Source organism: Equus asinus, chromosome 20, assembly GCF_041296235.1.
Source record: "Equus asinus isolate D_3611 breed Donkey chromosome 20, EquAss-T2T_v2, whole genome shotgun sequence".
Classification (NCBI taxonomy): domain Eukaryota; kingdom Metazoa; phylum Chordata; class Mammalia; order Perissodactyla; family Equidae; genus Equus; species Equus asinus.
The window spans coordinates 97,357,070-97,383,715 of NC_091809.1; the positions used below are offsets into that span (position 1 = coordinate 97,357,070).

A 26,646-nucleotide genomic window follows, 5' to 3' on the forward strand; every position below is an offset into this window, starting at 1 on the left:
TGAGGAGTAAGTAGGCAGGTGAAGAGGAATGGAGACCTCCAATGCAGATGGCTCCTCCGGGCTGCGAGTGATGTCAAAGAGAAAAACCTGACCTGGAAAGCAAAGGGGATTGCTTTTTAAATGTAGGCTCTCGAGGTGTTTTAATGGCCCGGGAAAGGAGGAGGGGCGGCAACCAAAGCTTCTGAGAGCACCTTAGGAGACATGCTGTGCACACTGAGGGGAGGCAGGGGCCGTGAGGCGTCCCCAGGCTGGGCTAGGTCTTCGTTACTGTGGTAGCCAGGGCCAGCTCAGACCCAGCCATTGAGGGTTCGGGAGGGTGGGTGGGGGGGAACACTAAAGACCGGACCAAATGTTTTATACGGGTCATTTCCTTTAACTCTAGCACCCCCTAGAGGAAGGATGTATCAGCCCGCAGGCACACACACACCCCTACAGAGCATGAAACTGAAACTTGGAGAGGTTAACTAACTTGCCCAAGTCTCCCGGTGGGTGAGTAGCAAGACTAAGATTTGATTCAGGTCAGTCCCCAGGGAAACACTGGGCAGACTCCCGTCCCCGGCCTTCTCCTGTCTGGCCTTGGGCTCTGCCCAGTGAGCCCTCAGGCCCAGCTCCTCAGCAAACATCTGTCACCGAGGACTGAGAACCTGGAACAAAATCTAAGTCAAGAAAACACAGGCTTTTCTTTGAACCTTCTCAACTCCTTTCCAGAGCTATATGAGGACTCTCGTGGACCTCAGACACTTTTCTCTTTGTGGGCTCCCTCCTACATAAAACAGTAGTAAACATTATATTTCATGACCGTGTAGGTACAAATACATTAATATTATACAGTAGAATATTTTATTGGACCTAAATCTTTTTTCCTTCTGATTTTAAAGAAAACATTTTCAGGAATCTCTCAAAGTGTTACAGGTCGAAGGCACTGACCCTACTGGGCCCAATGGATGAGTCATTCTGTTCGTTTCTCATCCTCCTGTCTGACCTGTTCCAGCGCGACTATGGGAAGAGCAACAGAGTCAGACGGTCATGTCATCTGACCTGCCTCAACTGCTCGGCTCCAGGCCTCAGTTTGCTCATCTGTAGAATGAGCGAAAGTAATGCCATGTTCATCGTGTGCACTCAGAGTGAAGGACAGCGGATATAGCATATAGCTAGGCACACAGTAGGTGTGCAAAAGTTCTCAGTCTTTCCCTCCTTCTGGCACTCTCCTTCCACAGTGGCCAATGTGTAGCTCTGGATTGGGGCAGCAGCCTCCTTGGTGGCAGGACACAGCCCGCAGTTTCCCTGTACCCTATGATTTCCTCACCAGACCCTGGGAATCCAGCGTCGCAAAATAAACACGGCCGCGCCGCTAATCGCCAGCTCGGAAACAAAACAGCGCTGCGCTCGGGGATCTGGGCAAAATCAGCCCTCCCTCCTCCTCCTCCTCCTTCGCCGCCGCCCTCCCTTCCTCGCGCTGCTCGGCTCGCTCAGCTCAGCTCAGCGCAGCGCAGCTCGGCGTCCGCCAAGCCGAGGCGGGCACGCTCTCCAGTTGTCAGCGCCGGCTCCGAGCTCCCGCTCCCCGCCCGGGCTCCGCCAGGTCTCGCTTCCGCGGGGACCCCTTCGGGCAGGAGTCGCGTGGCGAGGGCCGGCGGCAGCGGCACAAAGTTGGGGGCCCGCGAGGATGAGGCTGTCCCCGGCGCCCCCGAGGCTGAGCCGGAGTCCAGCGCTGCTGGTCCTGGCGCTGCCCCTGGCCGCGGCGCTGGCCTTCTCCGACGAGACCCTGGACAAAGTCCCCAAGTCGGAGGGCTACTGCAGCCGCATCCTGCGCGCCCAGGGCACGCGGCGTGAGGGCTACACGGAGTTCAGCCTTCGCGTGGAGGGCGACCCCGACTTCTACAAGCCAGGAACCAGCTACCGCGGTAAGTGGCCCGGCTTGGCGTTGGGGGCGCGAGACGCGGCCCCCGGAGGGCGCCGACTGCGCGGTGCCGGAGGAGGGCGCGCGGTTCCCGGGCGCACGGTGCCAGCGCAGCCGGGGAAGGGCCCTTCTGTCCTGGCTGCCCTCAGCTCTTTTAGCCGCGAGCTCTGCGCGGTTCGCAAGCTAGTCCGGGGCCGTCGCGGGGGCTGCAGCCAGGCGAGGCAGCCCCCATCTCTTGTGCGCCGTTCCCTGGCGTGGGTTGTGGCGGAGCGACGCGTCACACCGGCCTGCCTGGAAGGCAATCTGGTTTCTCCCTGGCCAGCTCCAGGGGAGCAGAGGAGACCCACCTTTCCCCAGATCCGTCTCTGGGGTAGAGGGGACCCTGGCTTCTCCCAGTCCGGTACCAGGCAAGGTGATGACTCCTGCTTTCCTCGCTCCCATTTCTGAAGGAGGGGATACCAGCCTCGCGAAGACCCGTCCCCGGCGGGACGGTCACTCTAGCTTCCCCGGACAGATCCCTTCAGGAGAAGGGACTTTGGCTTCTCCCTTAACTGGTCCTGGGGCGCGGGGAGGAGGGCAGGAAGAGCCTCAAGCTTTTCGGAAGGGTCCCTGGAAAGAACTCAAATTATTCTCTGATGGTCCCGGGCCGAGGAAGAAGACCCAGGATTTCTAGAACAGGCTCCCAGTGGAAAGGGCCTCTGGAGAGCTTTGGGTAGGATCACAGAGGGAAAGGGAACCCGATGAAGATGGAAAGGGAAGCCCAAATTCCCGAGGCCTGCTCCCTGGAGGCCGGGGGACCTTGGATCCGCTACCCCGAGGCTCCTCGCCAGAGGGATGTCGCGCCTACGCTGTTCAGCTGAGAGCGGGCTTTCGGGAGCGCAGGAAGGGGAAGTCCAAGCAGGTGAGCGCCTCCTGGGCAGGACAGGCAGCTCGAGCGGCACAGACCTGAAGACCCTTGGCTCCATCTCCCCGGCCACCCCTCTCTCATCAATCCAGTCATCTCCCCATCTTTCCCCAGCGCAGCAGCTGCCGTCCTCCAGTTGGGAGCCAGGACATCGGGCAGGGAAGGAAGCCTGCCTGGCCTCACCTGGGGGGTGATAGGGTGCGTGTCCCCTCAGCCCCGCCCCTTCATAAGTCAGCTCCGGTGCCAAGCAGGGAAGAGCGTGTCTTTGGGGTAGCTAGTGGGGCAAATGGGCTCACAGCCGCCACCCTTCCTCCCTGTGTTCTTGGCTCCTAGAGCTTCGCGGGAGGAACCGGTGGGAGCAACACTGGAGAAAGTTTAGGGCAGCGTCAGCGGGCGCCCAGGCCACGCAGGCGACGAGAATCAGGGACCGCCCTTCTCAGAACGCTTCTCCCGTTTTCCCGGGTTCGTGTCCCGGAGTTTCCACATCTAGAGCTACCCGGAGCGGGCTTCCGCGCGCCCTCGGCACGTGGACGCGCTCAGCGCTTGGCAAGGAACCCCTCCGACCTGGGCGCGCGGGTCGGCGGGATCCTCGGTGCTCCACCGACAAGGACGTTGGGCGGAGAACACCGACCCAAGCCCGGGAGGGGGCGGCGGGGCGGCCGGGCTGCAGGAGCGAGCTGAACCTACGTGCGGCCGCAGCCTCCTGACCGAGCTGGGAAGCTGCCAATGCTCTCGGTGGACCCTAGGCAAGCAGGCGTAACCCCATTGGCCTCTGTAGTCTCCCCCAAATGGAGGACCTGGGTTCCCTGGGGAAACTGCCCCAGTTCCACGTGGCAGGGAAAGAAGTGGCTCTGAGTCAGACGGACTGGGAATTAGTCGCTGTGTGACTTTGTGCAAGCCCTTTAAGTTCTCTGAACCTGTTTCCCAGCTGTGAAAATAGCTCTTTATCCAACCTCTTTGGGTAGTTGTAGGGAGTAAATGAGTTTACAAAGATGAGTGTGCCTGAGCTTCCTAATACCTGATGGTTTGAGTTAGATATGAGGCCCTTATTGGTTTATTAATAGAGGGATGTGCCTGGTCAGATGTTTTGTTTTTGATGTGTTTGTGTGTGTGTGTGTGTAAAAAGTGGGTTTTCTCAGCACTCCTCCAGTCCAGTCTACCAGTGAATGGTGATTATCTGGATCCTCATGAATTAATTGAATGAATGGATGATTGATTTCTCCATATTAGGAGCTTTGCCTAAGACTGTACCTAATTAAGTCCAGGAGGATTTTTTGGTGGGGGGTGGTTTAGGCTAGTCTGGGGCCAGGCCAAGTGTCCTGCCGGCCTCTGTTCCCCCAAATCCTCACAGTTTGGCTGAGCGCTGGCAGCGGGTGGCCCTAGCACCAGGAGAGAGATGCATCTGATATTCACTCGGACAGAGAGGTTCCAGGACTAAACGCTAGCCCTTTGGACTGTGACATCCGGACTCAGGCTTTCAGTGGGCAATCATCTTTTCTCCTTTCTGGTGGCAAAGAGATCTTGAAAGGAAGATCTTGCAGAAGCCACGCTGGGGCCTTCAAAGTCAATACTCTGCAATTAGCAAACCTGATTCCGCCACTCAAAGTCGGGGAGAAAAAGGCACTGGCCTAGTTTGTGACATTTTCTGTTGGCTTATACTGTCTTAGAATAATGATGTTAAAAGTAAATCTAACGCATTCTGCTCCGGGTATTGACTTAGGGCTGTGGAAGTTTACATCCCTTTGGTGTTCTATTTGCTTTTTTATTTTTTCTGGAATTAGGGCCCCTCACAATCCTTGGAATCAGTGGCTTGTTTTCCTGCCTCAAATCTTTATCCCCGGTATTCCATTTCATCCCCAAATGGTTTCTGCTCTCTGTGCCCCTCATCCCAATAATATATCCTGTACGTATTCTAGACTGGAATAAAATGGTCACTATTAAAAAATATTGAAACATGGGGTTTCTTCTCAACAGCCAGCATCCAAGTTAGATTAGTCAGCCCTTTCCGAGTTGTTAGTACTATATTGACTTCCGTCCCTCTCTCACCACTTCTTTCTACTCTCCCTCCCTCCTCCTCCCACCATTCCCCTCCCTCTGTAATAATTGTGCTTTAGAAAGCTTTGAAAGGCCTGCTCGGTTTCTGACCATGGCATCCTTTGAAAAGGAGATTACAGTGATTAAAAATAACAAGTTGAGGATCCTCAAGGGGCTTCCCTTATAGGAGGACAATTTGCAGGACCAGCGTTCCCAGATCACAATTTCAAGCCAAATAAAAGAAAAGCAGCTGAAATGTTCAAGAATTGATTGAAAATAAAAGAGGCTCTTTTGTCTGACCAAAGGTCTGTTTATTAGGAAAATAATGCCAGACCCTGGCTAATGAGAGTGGCTTTTCCTAGACGCTCTTTAAACGGAAATTTCAAGGAACTTGATGGGAAAAGAATGTCCAGTCGAGATTTCAAAAGCTTGTCCAACTTCAAGTATAATTGGGGGATTTATTTTAAACCGGGGGGTTTGGAGACCTCCAAAGCTGCTGTGCCTTCTCTTTCTTTGTCCCACTCTGAGGCACACACTGCCATAGGAGTGTGTGTCCCACCTCAGCCTGGTAGAAAGAGCCCCGGCTTTGATGTTGACTGGGACCACTCAGACACATATTCACTCCATGATCTCAGGCAGGCCACGTCACGTCTCTGAGCCACAATTTCTCCAACTGTAAAATGAGAGTACTCTCTAACATCCCCACCCCATCTCCCAAACTCCCACCCCCCCAGGAAGTTGCTGTGAGAATTAGAAATAATCCATCACAAAAGAAACTGTCACACAGTAGGTGCTAAAAAAATATGCTATGAGATGATTATTTTGGAAATAGAACAACACTTGGCAGCAAGCACTGAATGAGAGATTGTGTCAAGTTCTTCCTATTCACCTCACTTATTATTCCTTACAGTACTTTGAGCTGTTTTATTATTAATACTTTACAGATGAGAAGACTAAGTCTCAGAGAGTTTAGAAGCTTGCCCGTGGTCACACAGCTAAGCATCAGTGGAGGCAGGATACAAACTCAGGGATGTCTGCCTCCTCCATCTGTGCTCTTACCCAGTTTTCTATAGGGACTCAGTGAAAAGATTTGGGAGTAGAATGAATTCACTCAGCTACCCTCAGCCTTCTGGATGGTGAGCCTTCATTGAAGGGAAACAACAACAAATCAAGATAACTGCCGTATCTTGGGACCCAAAGTATAAAGTGATGGATCCTTATTTACATTTTCTTTTTTTCCTTTTAGACTTCAGTATTGCGTTTCCCTATTAACCAGAGGACTGACTTAGAAACATGAAGAACCTTGTCAATCTTTAGTCCATTCCTTTTGTTTGTGGGGGAAATCGAAACAAATTGGATAGGAAAAAAGAAACTAATTTGACTATTGCTTTATTTTTACATGCAGATGTTATAGGACCATGCCTGTAAAATTATATGTTTGAAAAGTGCATATGTAGAATCTGAGAAATTTAAGCCAAATGGGGTCTTTTGAATAAACTATTTCTTATCTAATGGGTTCTTTTTAAATTAAGTATTTCTGATGATATTGTAATTACTTGTAAGCTACCCCTCCCATCTCTCTTCTTTTCTTACACCATTCCCCTCTTTAAAAAAATTTATAATTTTTTATAAAAATAACATTATATTAGTTTCATCTGTATAACATAATGATTTGATATTTGTATACAATGCAAAATGATCACCACAATAAGTCTGGTTACCTTCTGTCAACATACATAGTTACAAAATTTTTTTCTCATGATGAGAACTTCTAGGATCTGCTCTCTTATAACTTTCAAATATGCAATATGGTATTGTTAACTATAGTCACTGTGCTGTATGTTTCTTCCCCATGACTTATTTATTTTACACTGGAAGTTTGTACCTTTTCACCCCTTCACTCATTTTGCCTGCTCCCCAATCTGTCCCTCTGGCAACCATCAATCTGTTCTCTGTGTCTCTGAACCTGGGTTTGGTGTTGTTTTGTTTTATTCTGTTTGTTTTGTGTTTTAGATAAGTGAGATCATATGGTATTTGTCTTTCTCTGTCTGACTTATTTCATTTAGCATAATGCCCTCAAGGGTCCATCCATGTTGCAAATGGCAAAATTCCACATTTTTTATGGCTGAATAATATTCTATTGTATAGATATACCACATTTTCTTTATTCATTCATCCATTGATGGACACTTAGGTTGTTTCCATGTGTTGGCTATTTTAAATAAGGCTGCATTGAACATGGGAGTACAGGTATCTTTTTGAATTAGTGTTTTCATTTTCCATATCCCTCTTTTTATTATGTAAATTTATTTTTTTAACCTTTATCCCTTTTAATAAGTATTTAGCTCAAATTGGTAATAGAAATTACAAGATACGTATCTAAATGCTTCATGGTTGTGGAGATTGTTTATTGCTTTGAATTTCATGAGATGCAAAAAATGAAAACCTACAAAAAGTGAGAGCCTATCAAATTAGAATTTTTCCAGGTTTGAAGCTTGAGTCCTTCTCCATACACGGTTAAGTTGTTTCACTACAACTGACCGACTCAACAGGAACAACAGGTTGTGATTACTAACATGTTCCCAAACATAGGCTGATTGGTCAAGAGCTTTTTACTATCATCCTCTCCATTTTCTTGTTACATATAATGTGAGATGCAGGTCAATACCAAATCCTGTGGGGGAAAAAAACTCTTACCACATTGTGTTAGTCAGGATACAGGCTAAGCTCATGCTACAAAATAAAGTGTTTTAGACAAGAGATAAATGGGAAGTCCAAGGTGATGGGCAGCTTTGCTCCACAAGGTCAACCAGGAACCCAGGTTCCTTCTGTCTTGTTGCTCAGCCATCTTCTAGTACTCGGCTGTCCAATAGATATTCACAAGTCATAGTACCTGAAATGTGGCTAGTCCAAATTGAGATGTACTATAAGTGTAAAATGCACACTCATTATTGAATAATTAGTATGAAAAAGAATAAACTCACTAATAATTTTTTATATTACTTGAAATGATAATTGTATATATTAAGTTAAATAAAATATATTGTTAAAATTACTTTTACTTGTTTTACATTTACTACTATTGGATACCTATTAACAAAATAAAATTAATTTCACCTGGCTTGAGCTTGTTTCTATTGGATAGCACCGTTCTATGGTGTTGTTCTCATCAGCACGTTTATAGTTCATTACCAACACATCTGAGTTGCACTCAGCATGCAGTGGGGGAGGAAGTAGAAGGCAAGCAATTTTCTTTTAGTGATGTGACCGAGAAATTGCACCCAGCACTTCCAAACACACTGCACTGGTAAGAATTGAGTCATGTGGCCACACGTAGCTGGAAAGGAGCCTGGGAAATATAGCATTTAGTGGGCAGCCACATGCCCAGTTAACTAGAGGAGGGATTTATTTTTTCAACAGGATGAAGGTGAAAATGGATTTAGGGGGCATTTAGCTGTCTCTGCCACATGTTTTAATGCATAGTCATGTAAAAACACAGTATTTCATGTTCTCTTACTCAGTGACAGGTCTTCTAGATGGCTCTTCTCAACAGCGTGTCGAGAAGTTGATATATCTGCTAAATGAATCAGCAGAGGAAGAAGTGTAGCGTGTGTGTTTGTGTTGATAGGTTTCACACTGAGGAGATAAAAAGGGCCAATATGTCAGAGTGACCTGTTCTGTGTCAGCCTCTACCTCAGTAAAGGTGGAACCTACAGGGAAAGAAAGCAATGGAGGAAGAAGTGGATAAAGCAAGAAAATGAGAGAGAGGAATAAGGAGGAGAAGAAGAAAAAAGAAATTTAAAGAAAAGATGAAAAACACTGGGGTATACATTCGGAATGAAAATGAGAGAAGTCATTTGAGTACAGTGGAGTCCCATCTTACTTGAGGGTTAGGTTCAAGAGGCACCAGGGAAAGCAAAAATCACATCAGTCAAAATTATTCCTCAAAAGTCCTTTGGGGCTGGCCCTAGGGCAGAGTGGTTAAATTCGCGCACTCCGCTTCCACGGTCCAGGGTTTTGCCAGTTCGGATCTTGGGCGTGGACATGGCACTGCTCATCAGGCCATGCTGAGGCTACCTCTCATGTAGCACAACCAGAAGGACCTACAGCTAGAATATACAACTATGTACTGGGGGGCTTTGGGGAGAAGGAGAAGAAGGAAAAAAAAAAAGAAGATTGGCAAAAGATGCCAGCTCAGGCGCCAATCTTTAAAAAACAAAGTCCTTTGAAATTGTATGTAAAATATAACACAGATACTAGATTCAGCCTCACCTTATTTATGTACCCCTCCAGGGAGTTTTGTTAGTGGGGAATAGAAACAAACTGACATTTCTCAATAAGTCCAGCACTTCTCGTTTTCCCCCCAGGACTGGGAGAGACTGATGTTTCCTCAGCTGAGTACCAGATAAGGCAATTGGCTTGCTTGTCCTTAAGCACTGACGTGACAAGGGTGGTTATTCACTATAAGATGGAGCGGGGCAACTGAGGGTCTCTTCTCACGCACGCTCTAGCACACGCATGCATTGAATGGAGTGGCAGGTGGCCCCTATCTAAAGTATTATTTCCTCCCTCTGGTTGTTCTCCGACAGTGTGCATTTGTGTTTGATGATATTGTAGGCACGTCTGCTGGAGCACAGACGGCATCAGGGAGCTCACGACGTCACAGAAAGCTTTCAGTGTGGCTGGCCAGCTCTTGCTGATATTAAATTTCCCATTTTTACAGGGTGTCTTGTCTGGGCTTGAGTTGAGGCTGAGATAGGAAGGGTAAGGAGGGAGGGAACATCACCAGAAGTCCTTTGTGAGCTCTACAGAGACGAGGCTTCTAACTTTCACAGAAGATTCAAAACTACCATGAAAACTTCAGGGAAATGTGAATGGGGCCTCACATCTACTGATTGCTAAGGCCCAGGAGACTCATGGGAGATAACTTGAATCCTATCTACAGTTGTCATTCAGATATTTGCAAATATGTCTCACAGATTGGGTGAGAGAGGGGAAGGGCAGGGAAGGGTTCCAAGCACAAACCACTGGGTGTGGGGCATGGCAGTGTGGGAAGGTGGGCAGACTCAGGGCAGGCCATGAAAAGTAAACAGTGCTTCAGGAAGCTCTTCTGATGCTCCTCCTCTCCCCTCTCCTCCTTTTCTCCTCCTCCTCCTCCTTCTTCTGCATCTTCTTCTCCTCCTTTTCTTTTTCCTCCTTCTCCTCACAGCAGCAACACTGCCCTCTGAGTTTTCCAAACACACTACACTCATTCTCGCCCCAGGGCCTTTGTATATGGTCTTCTCCATGCCCGGAATGCTCATCCTTTTGTATGGGATCTTTGTATGGCTCACTCGTTGTCTTTTAAGTTTCAGCTGAGATGTCATCTCTTTAAAGAGGCTCCTCTGACCACCAGTTTATGTTTCCTGTTACTTTTGCTGGTTTTGTTCATAGCCCTTAACCACTCTCTGAAATGATCTTGTTTATCATCTGCCTGCTTCAACAAGAATATAAGCTTTATGAGGGCAAGGATTGTGTCTTTCTTATTTGCCTTTTTATTTCCGGCACCAAGAACAGAGGGTGCCCTCATCCATATTCCCAGGCACTAAATGTAACAGGAACTAAATCATTATTTGTTGAAAGAGTTAATGTATCGCTTAAACCCCAAGAAGGCTGATGTGAGATGTCCCTCCAAGACAGCTAGATGGAGGGAAGGGAAAGCGATTCTCTCTCAGCCAGAGACAGGTGAGACCAAGGGATGGGGACAGATAGCAAGGAGCTCCAGGTGATGGCAGCTGAGAGGATACCCAGTGCCCTGAGGGCATTGGCTGGAGGTTGAGGCAGGCACATGGCCTGGATCCAGGGTGAAGACTGTTGGGAGAGAAGAGGTCAGCAGTGGTGAACATGGTGGGAAGTTGGATCATCGATGGTTCAGAGGTGAAGAGAAGAACGACAGCAAGCAAAGAACAAAGGGAAGAGGCTGCCAGCTTCAGACTCTGACTCTGATTATACAGAGAACAGGGCAGAGGGCATTGTTGGCCCATCGAACCTAGACCGGTTATTAAAGTGACTTTCCCTGCAATCAGCACTTTGTGGGTTCATTTGCGTGGTTTCCAAGCCTAGCCATGCATCAGAATCCCTTGGAAAGTTTAAAAAAAAACAGCTTCACTGCCTGCCCCCCACCCTCAACAAAGGGCTGGATTCCAGGAATCTATGTTCTTTCTTTTTTTTCCTTTTAAAGCAAGATAGTGAGACACAAAGGGAAGGTGGCCAAAGGTGGTCACCTTCCTTTGAGTGTACTTCCCCACCACCACCTCTCCCGGCCCTGCCCCAGCCTCCCACGTCCCACAGGCTTTAGCCCCAGTCACATCACTGCTTTATCCTGATACAGTGGGACATCAGTAAAGTGGCCAGTGGAAAATCCTCAAAGCTGAATGATGGCAGCATTCTCCTGCCTTGGCAGTGGAGTGGTAGGGAGAGAAGAATCTAGGCTTCCTTTAAGTGACAACACTCACAGACTGGCGAAGCCCGAGCTAAGGCTGACCTAGTTGTCCTTTGCTGCCAACGTCTGCCTGTCATGTAACTTCCACTCATTGGTCCAGGTTCTGCCCTTTGGAGTCAAGCAAAATAAGGTCTCCCCTTGGCCATATGTCAGCCCTTGAGGTGTTTGTGGAGAAATAGCAAGGATGACTTCTCTTCTGACTAAAATGCCCCATTTCTTCCGCCTGTCTTTGTAGGATGCTGCTTCTTGTTCCCTTTGTGCTCCAGATGTGCTCTGATCCGGACAGAACATGGCGGAGTGATTATCTCCCTGGTCCTGGACACTGTGTTTGTGTTAAGCTTGCCAGGTCTTATGCTTGCTGTTTTGGCAGCTGTGTTGTGCTCTGGGATCATGCTGAGCTTGTAGCCAGCCAAAATTCCTGTGATTTGCTGGGAAGGCCTGCTGCCCTCCTCACCCTATACTGGTGTAACTGGTCCTGGAACAGAAGATTTGACATGATTTCCACATTAGAGTTAGTGCAGCATGTTTGGGTCCATCCCTGTAGCTGTCAACCATTCATGAATCTGGGTTCTGTCATTGAGTGACTTATCCGCATAATCTAATTTGAGATTATCCACAATTTTGATAAGCAAGCCTTAGAAGTCTTTATCAAAGAAGTTGACAAGAATGTGGAATAAGTCAGGGCTCAGAACAGAGCCCTTTGACATTCCTTGAGTCTTTCCCTAAAGCTGACACTTAGTTAAATAGTTTTGAAGTCAACTAAATTGCTTTCATCTCAGTGATGTTGAAATACCAGCTGCCACCCCCCTGGTCAGTCACTTCAGTTAAGTCATGAATACTGTTTCCTTAGCCTGCTAATGAATTGTATAATCTAGGCAAATTTATTTTCTTTCTTTGCTTTAAAATTAGTCAGAACTCTTTCCACTGCAAGTAACAGGAACAGAGTCAAACTAAGAAGCAAAAATGAGAACTATTGAGTCCCATATTTGGAAAGTTCAGAGGTGGGTCTGGCTTCACATGCAAATGGATCTAGGGACTCAAATGGGACCTCTCTCTCCCCTTCCCTCTCTCCTTTCCACTCCTTGCTTCCACCTTCTCTGTCTCGCTCCTTCCATCTTTTTTCTCTTGGCTGTGTTTCTGTGTGTGGTCCTCATTTTTCTTACTACAGATAAACTTTCTCCAAATGACAGGGAAGATAGCTGCCAACAACCTTCAATGGAAAAAATGTTCAATTAGTTCTGTAACTAAAAGAAAAGCCTTTTTCCTTTAACTCCAAACTGGAAAATCCCAGGGAAGGATTCTGATTGGTCCAGCTTGGGTCACATACCCAGAGAAATGGGGTATGATCTAGAGATAGACTGGATCTGGGTCACAGTCACTTTTGTGACATCATATTTCAAGAGAGAGAGGGGTACTGTTATTGCCAGCCCCAAAGACCACACGGTCAGAGTAGGGGAAGAAGTGGGGGTCTTAGACAACATGTATCCCTTAGAGCTTCCTGCCCTCATCCAAATTTCCTGCTATGTTCTCTTGGCTGACAAATCTCCACTTCCCCAAGAGCATCCTTCCCATCCATTCCTCTTTCTCTCCACATGCTGATCGGCTCAGGGCCCCTTCATCTGGCTCCCAGCTGTCCCATGATGAAATAGCACATGGTGGAAAGAATGAACATCTATTGAGCAGTTGCAACAGGTCATATATGTTACTCCTTTAATATTTATGACAAATCCATGAGATGATAATGATCCCTATTTTATAGAGGACACTGATTTATTTTTTGATATATTTTCAGCAAACATTTATATATACTTACCATTACAAATGTTAACACATTAGCTGTTACAATAACATGCCATTTTACAGGAGATTAGACACTGAGGCAATGAGATGCTGAGTGACTTGTCCAAGATTACACACAGCAAACAGAGGGGAATTTGAACCCAAGTCTGTTAGCTACATCTTTATAGAAAAACAGTTTTCAATTTTAAATATGCATAATATTTACTGTGGAATGGGAGATGTTTCATCTCTGCCTGGGGATGCTGGGAGCCTTGGCTGGAGAAGATCATTTTGGGGGAAAGTATCCAACCCCCCCATACACAGTTGCTCACCTTTAGACTTCTAGCCCTGCCTTCCTAGCTGTCAGCCCATTACCAGCATCTTCTGCCTGATCCTGGCTGGGTGGGCTGAATTGTTGTGCCAGTTTCTAAGTGAAATATGTGAGTTGCAGCTCCCCAGAGCTCTGGAAGTTGTGCAGAGTGGGGAGGGGACCACCGTGGCTTATGTAACACTCCAGCGGTCCTTGTACCCCATGTTACAAGTTAACGCAGAAGCTGAAGTTCCCTGTAGTTGATATGTGGAGCAAGATGACTGGGGCATCTCAGTAACACATAGCACGTGGATGGCGGGGGCTGGTCATGCAATGGAGCTGGGATCTGGTTCAGGACCTTCTCAGTGAGGTTGGGGCTGGGGATTCTGAAACCCAGAGGCAGAGTTGGGAGGGTGATGGAACTGGATAAGATCCCAGTGAGGGCAATATGCGTAGCAGATGAATTGAGTAACAGTTCATCAGAGTTTATTAAATGGTTGACACACCAACATTTGAAGGACCCAGAAAGCTATTTGAGAATTAGGTAGGATGGGAGTTTTCATATGACAAGTGTACCCAAGGATGGGGAGAACTCACCCTTCAGTGGAAATTTAAGGCCAGTCTCCAGTGTGAAACATCAGTCCTCATACAAACAAGGCAGGCCAGAGAGGCTCTTGCCACCTGGCTGGATTTTAGGGAAGCACGATTATCCAATAGTCACACAACTTCCAGCCTGATCTTCCTAAAACACAAATCTGAATGTGACATTCCCTAACCCAAACCCTTCAGGGCCTGCTCATCACCCCCAGGGTGGTATCCACACTTCTTAGCAAGACCTTGAAGGCTTTTCCCTCTACCCACGATGCTGTTACTTCTCTTGACCTCTGGACAAACTCCTATTCCTCATTCAACATGCAGCTCCAATGCCACCTCCTCCCTGAAGCCTCCTCTAACTCCCCCAGTCCCAGTAGACTCAGATGTTCCCTCTTCTGGGATCCCAGAGTGGTTTGTTCATGCCTCCATAATACCCATCATATGTCATAAAAAAATATCTACTGATATGTCTTTTTCTCAAAGTTATTAGACACCTAGAGGGCAGAGACCATGCTTTTTCTCTGTCTCCAGGGGTGTAGCACTGGGCTAGCACAGACAAGTGCTCAGTAAACAAAAGGATGAGGCAGATTGACATATTATACATGGAAGCCCATGGGAACTCTGGCAGAGGGACCAGAGCAGGAGTGAGCAAACTGTGCATTGAAGACAAATGAACTCTTTTCTTTTAAAAAAAATTTATAGAGATGTAATTGACATATAACATTATATTAGTTTCGGTTGTGAAATGATCACCACAGTAAATCTAGTTAACATCCATCACCAGACATAGTTACAATTTTTTTTCTTGTGATGAGAACTTTTAAGACTTACTGTCTTAGTAACTTTCAAATATGCAGTACAGTATTACTAACTATAGCCACCATGGTGTACACTACATTCCTAGGACTTACTTATTTTATAGCTGGAGGTTTGTACCTTTTGACCCCGCTCTCCCTCACCCCCTGCCTCTGGCAACCACCAGTCTGTTCTCTATATCTATGAGCTCTGTTTTTTTTGTTTTTTGCTTTTGTTTTTTGATTGTTTTTTAGATTCCACATATAAGTGAGATCATATGATATTTGTCTTTCTCTGTCTGACTTATTTCACTTAACATAATGCCCTCAAGGGTCCTTCCATGTTGGAGCAAATGACAAGATTTCCTTCTTCTTATGGCTGAATAATATTCCATTGTATATATATGCCACGTTTTCTTTATCCATTCATCTGTCAATGGACACTTAAATTGTTTCCATACCTTGGCTACTGTAAATAATGCTGCAATGAACATGGGCATGCAGGTATCTTTTCGAGTTAGTGTTTTCATTTTCTTCAGATAAATATCCAGAAGTGGAATTGCTGGATCATATGGCAGTTCTATTTTTAATTATTTGAGGAAGCTTCATACTGTTTTACATAGTGATTGCACCAACTTAGAACCCTTTTTCATTCATTTATTCAACAAGTATTTCTTGAGCTTTTACTATGTGTTAAGAGGTATGCTAGATGCTAAAGACACAGTGTAGTCCAAGGCAGACTTGGTCTCTGCTCTCATGGAGCTTACAGGTTATTAGGGGAGACTGACATTTAACAAACAATCCACAAATATTTAATTAAAATTGAGTGAGAGGCATTCAAGAAAAGGAGAGGGATATTGACAGGATATATTTTATGGGGGTGGGAGGGGCTGAGAGGTCCTCACGGGGCACTTTATGTTGAGTGTGATGAGCTGCAAGGAGACCCGTTCATTATAAGGACCTACCCAGATCTCCTTATAACCTGGCCCCGTGAGAATCGTCCCCAAAGAGAGTTATCTCCATTGCAGTCTTCTTAGTGGTCCTTCATTGGCACTTATTAGAGTTTTTCTTTGGAAGTTCAATCATTGTTCCTGAGGACTAGCTCTTTGAAACTCACTGTTGGTTAATTGGCTTGCTGAGCATCATGATCTTCATCATCATAATCATTTTCGTTAACATCTTCATCGTCTCCAGCTTCGCCATCACCATCAGCACCACCACCACCACTGCCACCATCATCAGGCTTTACAATTATTGAATCTTTTATATGTGCCAAGCACTGTGATAAATGTTTATTTAATCCTCCACATTCCTAAGAGAAACTCAATATCATTAACCTCTTTTTAAAAATGAGGAAAGAGGGAGATTAAGTAACTTGCCAGAGGTCACATAATTAATAAGTGGTAGCTTTGGGATTCTAATCTGAAATCTTTGCTCTTACCCAGTTCCCTGAAAGTCCTCACAGGATGGCTCCGAATGAACTTTTAAAAAAATCCTTCATAAGCAATTTTCTTGAATTTCTTGGGTCTCGTAATGGCCTCTCTTGGGAGACACTTGGGAGGAGTCATTAGAGAGAAGATTCTATTATTTCTTGCCAAGCAGTCATCTTCAGTCATTACTGGGACTCAGAACACACTGCACATTTGCTCCTTTCAGGACAGTCATATAATAGGGTTCTCTGGAGGGACAGGGTCTCCTCTCTTCCCTCAAATTATACTGTATAAGACCATCATCACCAGTGCTAATTATGGATTGAAACCCCACACTGAGTTCAGCTCCAATGCCCCCATCCTGTGTGTTATATTCAATAAGGTGGAGTAGAAGCTCAATTTTCTAGAACCTACAGGAATGCAGCATTCTGGCAAGTTCAGTGTATGATCAACCTTTTAAGTGCACTGCACAGATGTTCAAAAAGATGAATATTTATCAAATCATGCAGCTTAGTGAATTATCACATGTTGAATACACCCATGTGACTGGCATCCAGATCAAGAAATAGGACATGACTGGTGCTCCAGAAGCATCCCTTGTGCCCCCTCCAAATCAGCGCTCCAAATCAGGAGCAATACACATGTGTATTCTTTTGTGTCTGTATTCTTTCAGTCAAGATCATGTTTGTGAGATTTATCCATGTTGTTGTATGTAACAGTAACTTGTTCATTTTCATTACTACAAGGCACTCAATTATCTGAATATGCCACAATTTATATATCCATTCTATCACTGATGGATGCTGGAGCGTTTCCAGTTGGATGCTCTAACAAGTACCGTTGCTATGAACATTCTGATAGATGTCGCGTGTGCACATGTGTATGCATTTCTCTTGATCTAGGGGTTGCATTGCTGAGTCACAGGGTATGTACATGTTCTGCTTCAGTAAATGCTGCCCAAGAGTTTTCCAGTGAAAATCGCTCATTTTCAGTTTATCAACAGCGTGTGAGAGTTCCAGTTAACAACATTTGATATTGTTAATCTTTTTCAATTTAGCCAATCTGCTGGAAATGCAGTAGTATTTTATTGTGGATTTAATTTTATTTCCCTGTTGACTAGTGAGGTTGAGTGTCTTTTCCTATACTTATTGGCCCATTTGGACACCTTCTTTTATGAAGTATCAGTTCATGTGTTTTGCCTATTTTTTTCTGTTGGGTTGTTTATCTTTTTCGTATTGATTTGAAAGAGTTCTTTATATATTTTTGGATAAAAGTCAGTTGCTGGTTGTATGGATTGCAAATATCGTCTTCCACGCTGTGGCTTACGTTTTTTAATGGTGTCTTTTGATGAGCAGAATTTTGATATCACTCTTGATATCACTGCCTTTATGTATCTTCTCCTTTATTGTCACTGTTTTTTAACGTTCTGTTTAAGCACTGTTTCCTACTCCAAGGTCAATCACGTTTTATCCAGTGCTACCTTCTACAAACTTTATTGTCTTACTTTACACATTTAGCTCTACAATCTATGTGAGATTTATTTTGTGTATGAGGTCAGGTAAAGGCCAGGATTCACCGTTCTCTATATGGTTATCCAGTTGTGCTAGCACCATTTATTGAAAATGTCATCTTTTCCCCACTGCTCCTTTATCATAAATCAAGTTTCCATATATTTGTTGAACTTTTTCTGGACGCCAAACTGTTCAGTTGTCCTACTTTTCTTTCCTTGCTGTAGTATACTGGCTTAATTTCCATAGCTGCATAAGTCTTGATATCTGATAGCGTAAGCCCTCCAACTTTGCACTTCTTTCTCAAGATTGCCTTGGATATTCTTGACCCTTTGCATTTTCATATAAATTTTAGAATCAGCTTGTCAGTATCACAAAAAACGTGCTGGGATTTTAATCTAGAGTGTACTAAATCTATAAATCAATTTGAGAAGAATTGGCGTCTTGATAGTACGAAGTCTACCAGCCCATGAACACGATTCAGTAAATTTAATTGCACGTCAGCTCCGTGCTAATCACTGTGCTGACCTCAGATGTGGTTCTTGCCTTTGAAGGACTTACAAGTAGGTAAACAAAGACTTAACCACAAAGTATAATGTAATGTGATCATCTCATCGCTGCTAATAATAAGAGCTAATATTCATTAAGTGTCTATTATATGGCAAGCGTGATTTTAAGGACTTTACATGCCTTATTTCCTTTACGCTTCACACTGATACTTTGAGGTAAATGCTGTTATTATATCCATTGTACAGGTATTTTAAATTTTAATTTATGAAAACTTTTTAAAATTATAGGTTAATTTCTTGGATTCAACAATGTCCCCCCCAAAAAAAAAGCCCCCAGATCTTGATGGGGAAGTCAGAGGAAACACCACATAAAAGGTGAAAATTTAACTGATTTCTGAAGAAGTTTGCCAGGAATGGAGGAGTTGGAACATTCCAGGCATATGAGTAGTATGTGGGAAAAAAATGCTGTAGGGTGAGATGATTTGGCTTTTTAAGAAACTGCCAGTGAGTGAGTCCCAAGACGGAAATGCAGTGCTGTGGGAGTGGGAGTGTGGTTGGTGAGCTGGAGAGGCAGAGTCTGCAGGCCTCTCAGTGTGTGGGGTCTGAGCTTTATCCTGAAGGCAGTAACTGTGTGGTAGGGGTTATCTTAGGCTGGGTTCCCCAGAAGCAGACTTCATTCGTTTCCTAGGGCTGCCACATATATGATCACAAACCAGTGCGTTAAACCAACAGAAGTGTATTCTGTCACAGTTCTGGAGGCTAAAAGTCTGAAATCAAGGTGTCAGCAGAGTTGGTTCCTCATGGAGGCTCTGAGGGAGAGCTCCTTCCATGCCTCTCCTAGTCTCTGGTGACGATCCTTGCCATTCCTTGGCTTGTGGATGCTTCCCCCCAATATCTGCCTCTGTCGGCACCTGGCATTCTTCCTGATGTGTCTCCATGTCTCTTCTTTTAAGGACACCAGTCATACTGGATTTAAGGCCCACCCTTATCCAGTATGATCTCATCTTAACTAATTATATCTGCAAAGACCCTATTTCCAAATAAAGTCACGTTCCTAGGCACTGGGAGTTAGGACTTCAACATATAATTTTGAAGAACACAATTTAACCCATAACACCAACCCTCAGGTGAGAATTGGGTGCAAGTGATTTATGAAGGACGTGCTCCTGGGGAAGCCAGTAGGGAGTGGGGAAGCAGGACAGGGAGGAGAAGCCCACCAGGCTGTGCAGGTCTCTCAGCGAGTTTCAGTCTGATCCTGCAGGGCCATTGTGAAGTGCCAGGTACCCCTCAGAGTTGTCCTCATCTGATGCAAGGGAACTGGGGCTTTCATATGAGCAAAGCAGGCTCCAGGACCTGAGGACAATCCTCAAAAAAGAGCCACAGGTGCTGGCCACTGGAAGCAAGGCATGTCAGCACCAGGGTCACGTTAAAATGGCAAAAACGAATTTGAGGCCATCTGGGCAGAGTACCTTTATTGTCACCTTCTTTGTCCTCTGCTCCCCTCCTCCAGAATTGTGTATAATGGCCTTAAAGGCCACCCCAGCTCACCCTAGACTGCTTTGAGGCTGGCTGGCTGTCCCTCAGAGATTGCAGCTCTTTCTCTGACATCATAACCATCATTTTCTGTTTGCCACTGCTGAGCACCCCACATTTCTTACTGTTCTTACTTTATCGTGCTTTTTTCTCATCCTTTCTTGTCCACTTTCTATCTTTATAGACACAAGTAGCCAAACAGAATGCTCCTTTATTTTTATGGGATGAACTAACCAATCAGAGCATGAGATTTGCAATCTTTGTGTCTCAAAGATCTTCTCTGAGATGTCATTGTGTCAGTGTCTCATGGACCACTGCTATGTTATCCAAGATGGTGGTTTTAGTTTTTGGAGCTTTGAGGTGCCTCATTTTCAGGACTGGAACTAAAAGTCCCTCCCCAGTAGGGAGTTGCTTATCAGAATCACATAAATATTATATGTTAAATGAATTGATTTTTAAATTTTTAAAACTTAGTAAGCACTTGTGGAGTACCCACACTATGACAAATGTACTCAGTGTGTGCAACCATGGGTGAAGTGTTAAACTGAGGAGTGGTCTGGCCCTACGTCTGCCTCTGGGTGGTCTTACTGCCTTGGGTGTGTCTGTTAACCTCTCTGCGTCTCTGTTTCCTATCTGAGAAATTGGAAGACTGGAGTGGAGGATTCTTGGGATAGCTTGAGGCTCTAATAGTCTATAATTCTACGTTTGACGACCAGAATCTTAGCACTTTAATGCAGGCAGTAAAGCAATTTAAACCTCAATTTACATCAATTTCAAGAAACTTGAATTGAGTGTCTATTAGATGCTAGGCTCTGTTCAAGGTGCAGGGGATACAAAGAGAATTCAAACCCAGCCCCTCTCCAGCATTAACTCACAGTCCAGTGGAAAAGGCAGGTAAAAAGAGAATCGCAATCCAATGCAGAAATTGCAATAAACGATTTCCATCTCAGAAGACTGGGGATACCAAGGGAAGAGTGACCATCATTGCTAAGTACACCCTTGAGCCAGATTTCAGTGAAAGCATAGCTCTCTGAGTAGACGTGAGAAGGAAGAGTATAACATAGATTCCTAACTCCAGCTGCTATAAAAACAATCCCCCACAAAAGAAGTTTATTTCCAGTTCATGCAAAGTACAGTATGGATGTTTCTGGTCAGTGAGTGATTCTCTGTGTGGTTATTCAGAAATCTAGGCTCCTTCCATCTTATGGTTCTACTGTGTTTCTCCTGGGACACCACAGTCCTCTGCTGGATCTCCTGCACTCAGCAGGCGGAGGTGAGAGAGGGAGAGTAGAGCATGATGTGGAAAATTTGTATGGGCCAGGCTGGAAGTGGCATGCATCATGTCTGTCCCGGCTTTCCACTGGCAGAACAGAAGCGTAAGCAGACCTTATTGCAAGAGAGGCTGGGAATGTGGTCTAGTTGAGTGTCCACAAGAAGGAGGAAATGTATTTTGGAAAACACACAGCAGTCTCTGCACAAAGGGCATCCTACAGGAGTTTGTGCTGTGAGCAGCTAGATTTCTCCTGGGTCAATCTAGCGGAAGTGTAACATTAGAGAACTGTCAAGACTGGAGTTGCTGACCAGGGACTATCTCCAATTGCGGTCACTGGGAGACAGCTAACCACAGCCTTGGTTGCTTCAAGAATTCCCAAGTGAGATTGCAGTTCAGGCCTTTAGCAGGTTTTGAAATACAAGAGGAGCTGGGTGGAGAGGGTGAAAGCTCACTACTCAAGGCATGAGCCTTTTCCAATGTCTGCTGCCCCTGCAACCCGCAGGCCTGGGATGCTGGTGGAGAACTCATGTCCATCCATTTGACTAATGGAAGACAGCTGATTCTTGTGCTTATAATCTGCTTTCTTCTCTCTCCACAGTGACACTTTCAGCTGCTCCACCCTCCTACTTCAGGGGATTCACATTAATTGCCCTCAAAGAGAACAGAGAGGGTGATAAGGAAGAAGACCATGCTGGGACCTTCCAGGTAAGGCCCCTCTGGGCTTTCTCAGCGGCCCTCCATGCCCTGGCAGGTAGAAGCCAAGTGAAAGGTGGACGGACTGACGAGCTGAGTGAAGGGAGAGGTGCAAGTGTCTGCAGGGGTTTCTTGTGCAGTTCCTTTGACGTTGGCCAGGTAGGCCGGGTCCACGTGAAAGACCCATCACGGAGCAGGCAGCAAACGCCTCCAGTCTGTGTTGTGGCCTTCGGGGTCGGCCACCAGGCAGGGCTCTTCTGTGGCTCACAGTGCCTTCGGGCTGCAGAGAGTGCTGCACGGTGAGCCCTTGGAACCCTGGCGAGGCCCGCTGTTTTTGCTGTGCAGCCGTTTCATGATTGACTAGCGGTTCTCAAGTATAAACGGAACAAGAGCTGAGGATGGCCAGACTGGAGGGAGTTCAAAGCACAGGAGAAGGACCATTAAGGGAATGAAGAGATTGATTTATGAGGGAAGATTAAAAGAATTAAATATGCTTTGCTTGGCTGAATGAACAGGGCCAGGTTTAAGAGGTGGTAATGGTCTTTGAATGTCAGTCCTCGCAGAGCAACCTCCTCCGGGGGAGCCTTCTTTTGACTTTGTACCAAAGGGCACAGCAAGACGAAAGTGGGTCAGGGGAAGAAAGGGAATCTCAAAGGCGAGGGCCCTGACAGTGAGCCATATTCCACCGTGGAATATTCTTCCGAGGGAAGTGGTGGGAAACTCATCCCCTTTCAGAGGTTTAGAAAGAGGCCGGCAAGTTGTCAGAACATGTCCCAGAAGGAATGGGGCGATCCTAGGAGGAGGCCTGGCCAAATTTGCTGTAACTGTTTCTCATCTCAAATTTCCATTGTTCTGGAATCCATTTTTATCTGGCACTTGCAAACTCAGAAGAAAAAAAGAAACCCAAGAAGAATACTTACACCCATAGCTGGCTGCTGGGGACTCTGGTACCATTTGTGGGTTCCATTGAGGACCCTGCCCAAAATATCTTCCCCACCCAAAGGCATCTTTTAATCCCTTGTCGCCAGGTTGTAATTTTGAATCCTGTGATTAAAAACATTATTAATTGTTTTTAACATAAACAACAGTCCATTGTTTAGGATTCTGGGCTTCTGGCTTAGTGGGACTGTTAATTCCACGTTCATTGTAATGTCCTTCTATGCACCTAGATGGCAGGACCTTTCTTGGCTCGTATCTGAAGGAATTAACCAATAATAATACTAACAATGACCAAGATTTATTGGGTACTTACCATATGCCAGCCACTAGGTTAAGTGCCTTACCTTATCTTGGTTTATCTAATCTTAGTTTAGTTTACCTTGTCTTAGTTTAATTCTCAAAACAACCAAGTAGATAGGAATTATGATCCCTATTTTATAGATCAGGAAATTCAAACTAGACAGATTAAGTCACTTGCCTAAACGCGGAGAGTAAATAGTAAGGCCAGGCTCCTCTATCAGGTGTCTGATTCCAGAGACTAAACCGCTTCCCTATAGTACTCAAGAAGCTCCTGGCACAGGTGTGTTTGGACAGTGCATCAGTAGGGTTGTCATAGGAAGGGAAGATTCAGGCACGCATTCAGCCCACAAAGCATTAAAATATATTCCCCTTGTCCTTGTTGTGCTGACTTACCTGGAGGTTGGATGACTTAGATTCTGGGCAGCTGAGACATCTGGGTAGCTGAGTGTCAGGATGGGTAAGGTTCTAAGAAGGACAAAAGTGGGGGTGGGATGGAGAGAATGTGGTCTTAATTTTCACACAAAGTTTATCTACTTTAAAATGATGCTTCAAGGTATATACACAAAAGAATTGAAAGCAGGGACTTGAAGTTATTTGTACTCCCACGTTCGGAGCAGCATTATCCACAATAGCTGAAAGGCGGAAACAACCCAAACGTCCATTGATGGATGAAAGGAAAAACAAAATGTGGTATCTATATGCAGTGGAAAATTGATCAGCCTTAAAGAGGAAAGAAATTCTGATCCATGCTATAACACGGTTGAACCTTGAAGACGTTATGCTGAGTGAAATAAGGCAGTCACAAAAGGACAAATAGTGTTTGATTCCACTTATAGGAAGCATCTAGAGTAGTCAAATGCATAGAAACGGAAAGTAGAGGATGGTTGTCAGGGGATGCGGGAGAGGGGGACAAAGGGAATGATTGATGAGCAGGTGTGGAGTTTCGGTTTGGGAGGATAAAAAAGTTCTGGAGATGGATGGTGTGACGGTTGCACAACAGTATGAACATACTTAATGCCATTGAACTGTACACTTAAGAACGGTTAAAATGGTAAATTTTATGCTGTGTATATAGTACCACAGTTAAAAAAAAATGATGCCTGAGTTAAGCCTAATGGGGGCATTATGTAGAGTTAGGCCTGATGGGTATATGGCTTATTTCCTAAATGCTGTTCTGTTTTGTTTTTTTTTTTTCCTTTTTCTCCCCAAAGCCCCCCGGTACATAGTTGTGTATTCTTCGTTGTGGGTTCTTCTAGTTGTGGCATGTGGGACGCTGCCTCAGCGTGGTCTGATGAGCAGTGCCATGTCCGCGCCCAGGATTCGAACTAACGAAACACTGGGCCGCCTGCAGTGGAGTGCGCGAACTTAACCACTCGGCCACGGGGCCAGCCCCAATGCTGTTCTGTTTTAATTCAATAAATTGATCGTCCTCTTCAACTCACTGTTGTTCTGCTCAGCTAAATCTTGGTCTCTGCCACCAACTGGTGAATACAAAGCCCTGCTCACAGTGGGCAGTGAGTAAATGTTTGTTGAATGAATAAATGAACAAATGATTCTTTCTGCTAGCATCCATAACTCAGTCCTATTTGGAATTGTTTCAGAATTCCTATCTCTTTATGCATCCTCCCTTCTTCCTTGTCTTAGAGCTTCTCACATCCTTTCTTCTTTCCTCACAGTGGTTCTCAGAGTGTGGTCTCTGGACCAGCAGCGTCAGCGCCATCTGGGAACTAGTTAGAAACACAAAGTCTCAAGCCCCACGCAGACCTACTGAATCAGAAGCTCTGAGGGTGGGGCCCCCAGAACCAGTGTTTTAACAAGCCCTCAGGGTCGATCTAATGCACACTCAAATTTGACAACCAGTGTTCAAATGAGACATGGACCCAGTCCGCTCAACCTGACCTCCTCCATCATCACATCAACATATCCGTCTGCTCCTATCCTCTCATTGCTTCCACCAGCCCTGGAGGGATCAAAGAGAGAAACAAATACAGAAAATGCCTAACATACACTAATAACGTTTGTGTGCCAGATCCTGTTCTAAGTGGTTTACATCGATTAACTGATTTGATCCTCAGAGCAACACTATGAAATGAGCATTGTTGTCCTGTTTTTCACGGATGAGGGAAGTGTGGCACAGAGCAACTAAGTAACCTTCTCAAGACCCCTCAGCTGTAAGTGGTAAAGCTGGGATTCAAACCCAGGCAGTCTGGCTCCAGGTGCCTGCTCCCAACCACGGTGTAAACCCCCTCTTAGTTTGTGTGCGTGTTAAGTGAAAACATGAGGGCCTACTATGACTTTTTATGGTAGTAGCCTCTGTGCCAATGGCTTTATATGCGTCATCTTACTTGGTTCTCACAGCAACCCTGTGAGGTCAGGATTGTTATCCCCATTTTCCAGATGATGAAACTGAGTCTCCAAGGGGTTAAGCAAATTGACCAAAGTAATTCAGTGTCTACAGGGGAAGGCAGAGGCAATCCTGTGCCAGTGATTTTCTCACACTTCATCTGCCACCCCTGCCCAGCCCTTGGGCATTAGATGCACACTCCACTTGGGTTCCCATCACCTCAGAGGTTGGAGGGGGAAGGGCCAGAGCTCGGGCCTCCGTTTTACCTCTCCTGCTTGAGTCACTGCGGTCTCTGTGTTTGCCCCCTGCTACTCTAGCATGAAAGTCTTTTCTGTCTGTACCAAAGCTGCCATCTTTGGAGTTATCCGTTTATTCATCAGCACTTATGGAGGGTCTCCTACGTGCCAGGCACTGAGGTAGCACTGGGGCTGCGACGGTGAGAAAAATACCCAGTCCTGCCCTCCTAGAGTTTACAGTGTCCTCCTTGTAACTGTACCTGAAATGACCTCTGCTGCCAACAGGCGTGGCAGGAAGTCAGCAAGTCCTCATTGGAACCTGAGTGGAGGATCAGAAACTACAAATGCCACGGTAATTTAAAAAACACATACGTGGTGATTAACAAATATTTGGATGTACTTCTTTGTTAACACTCTCCCTCCAAATATGGCGGACCTTTGAGGACTTAGCAACAACAAAAAAATTCTAATACTCTAAGTCTGGTTAAAGATTACATTCTTAGCTCTAAAAGTGACTCTGAGAGGGGGTGATTTTGCCTCTAAAGAAGGGAGCCCTCACTGGGAGGGCATAGTCTTGCCAGGTTCAAACACAACGAAAGCAAACTGCAATGCCCCTTCATACCCAGCGGGGCGGGGACGGGGCTGCTTGGGACAGGGAGAGGAAGGGTTACAGCTCTCACCACGTGGGCAGAGGGCCCGGGAAGGGGGCGGGGCTGCCTGCTCTGCTTCCAGCGGCGGGCCAGCGTGGCAGCGCTGGCACAGACCACGGTGTCTGCCTCTGGCTGCCAGAAGGAAGAGACATGGAAACCTCTCTTTGATGGGCTAGCTGAGTGTACTCATGGTTAATTGAAAGTGACAAGGAATGCAGGGGCTGGACTGCCTGTGCAAAAGCTACCCACCAATCCTCTCAAATTGTATTCCTAAAAGCGAATTCCTCCCTGGAATGCTCACGGGCCAGCCAACTGCCCAGCTCTTTCTCCCACCTCCTCCAGGTCTCTGCTCAGATGTGCCTTTCCCAGGGAGGCCGCCCCCTCACCCTGTTTGAAACCTCATCCTCCTTCACTCCTGGAGCTAGCCTCCCTACCCTC

The 26,646-nt window shown here is 45.9% G+C and overlaps 1 protein-coding gene and 1 long non-coding RNA gene across 2 annotated transcripts in view; one reads left to right on the forward strand and one right to left on the reverse strand.

Annotated features, from left to right (window-relative positions):
* Positions 1 to 833: 833 nt before the first annotated feature.
* SPON1 (spondin 1) overlaps positions 834 to 26,646 on the forward strand; it is a 245,762-nt gene continuing 219,949 nt past the window's right edge. Inside the window, exons 1-2 of the mRNA XM_044752347.2 lie at positions 834 to 1,901; positions 21,645 to 21,751. Coding sequence (XP_044608282.1) covers positions 1,664 to 1,901; positions 21,645 to 21,751 — 345 coding nt within the window. The 5' untranslated portion in view covers positions 834 to 1,663. The remainder of the gene's footprint in view (positions 1,902 to 21,644; positions 21,752 to 26,646) is intronic.
* LOC123278720 (uncharacterized) overlaps positions 21,761 to 26,646 on the reverse strand; it is a 63,011-nt gene continuing 58,125 nt past the window's right edge. The window contains exon 11 of the long non-coding RNA XR_011495910.1: positions 21,761 to 23,443. This is a non-coding gene — a long non-coding RNA (uncharacterized lncRNA). The remainder of the gene's footprint in view (positions 23,444 to 26,646) is intronic.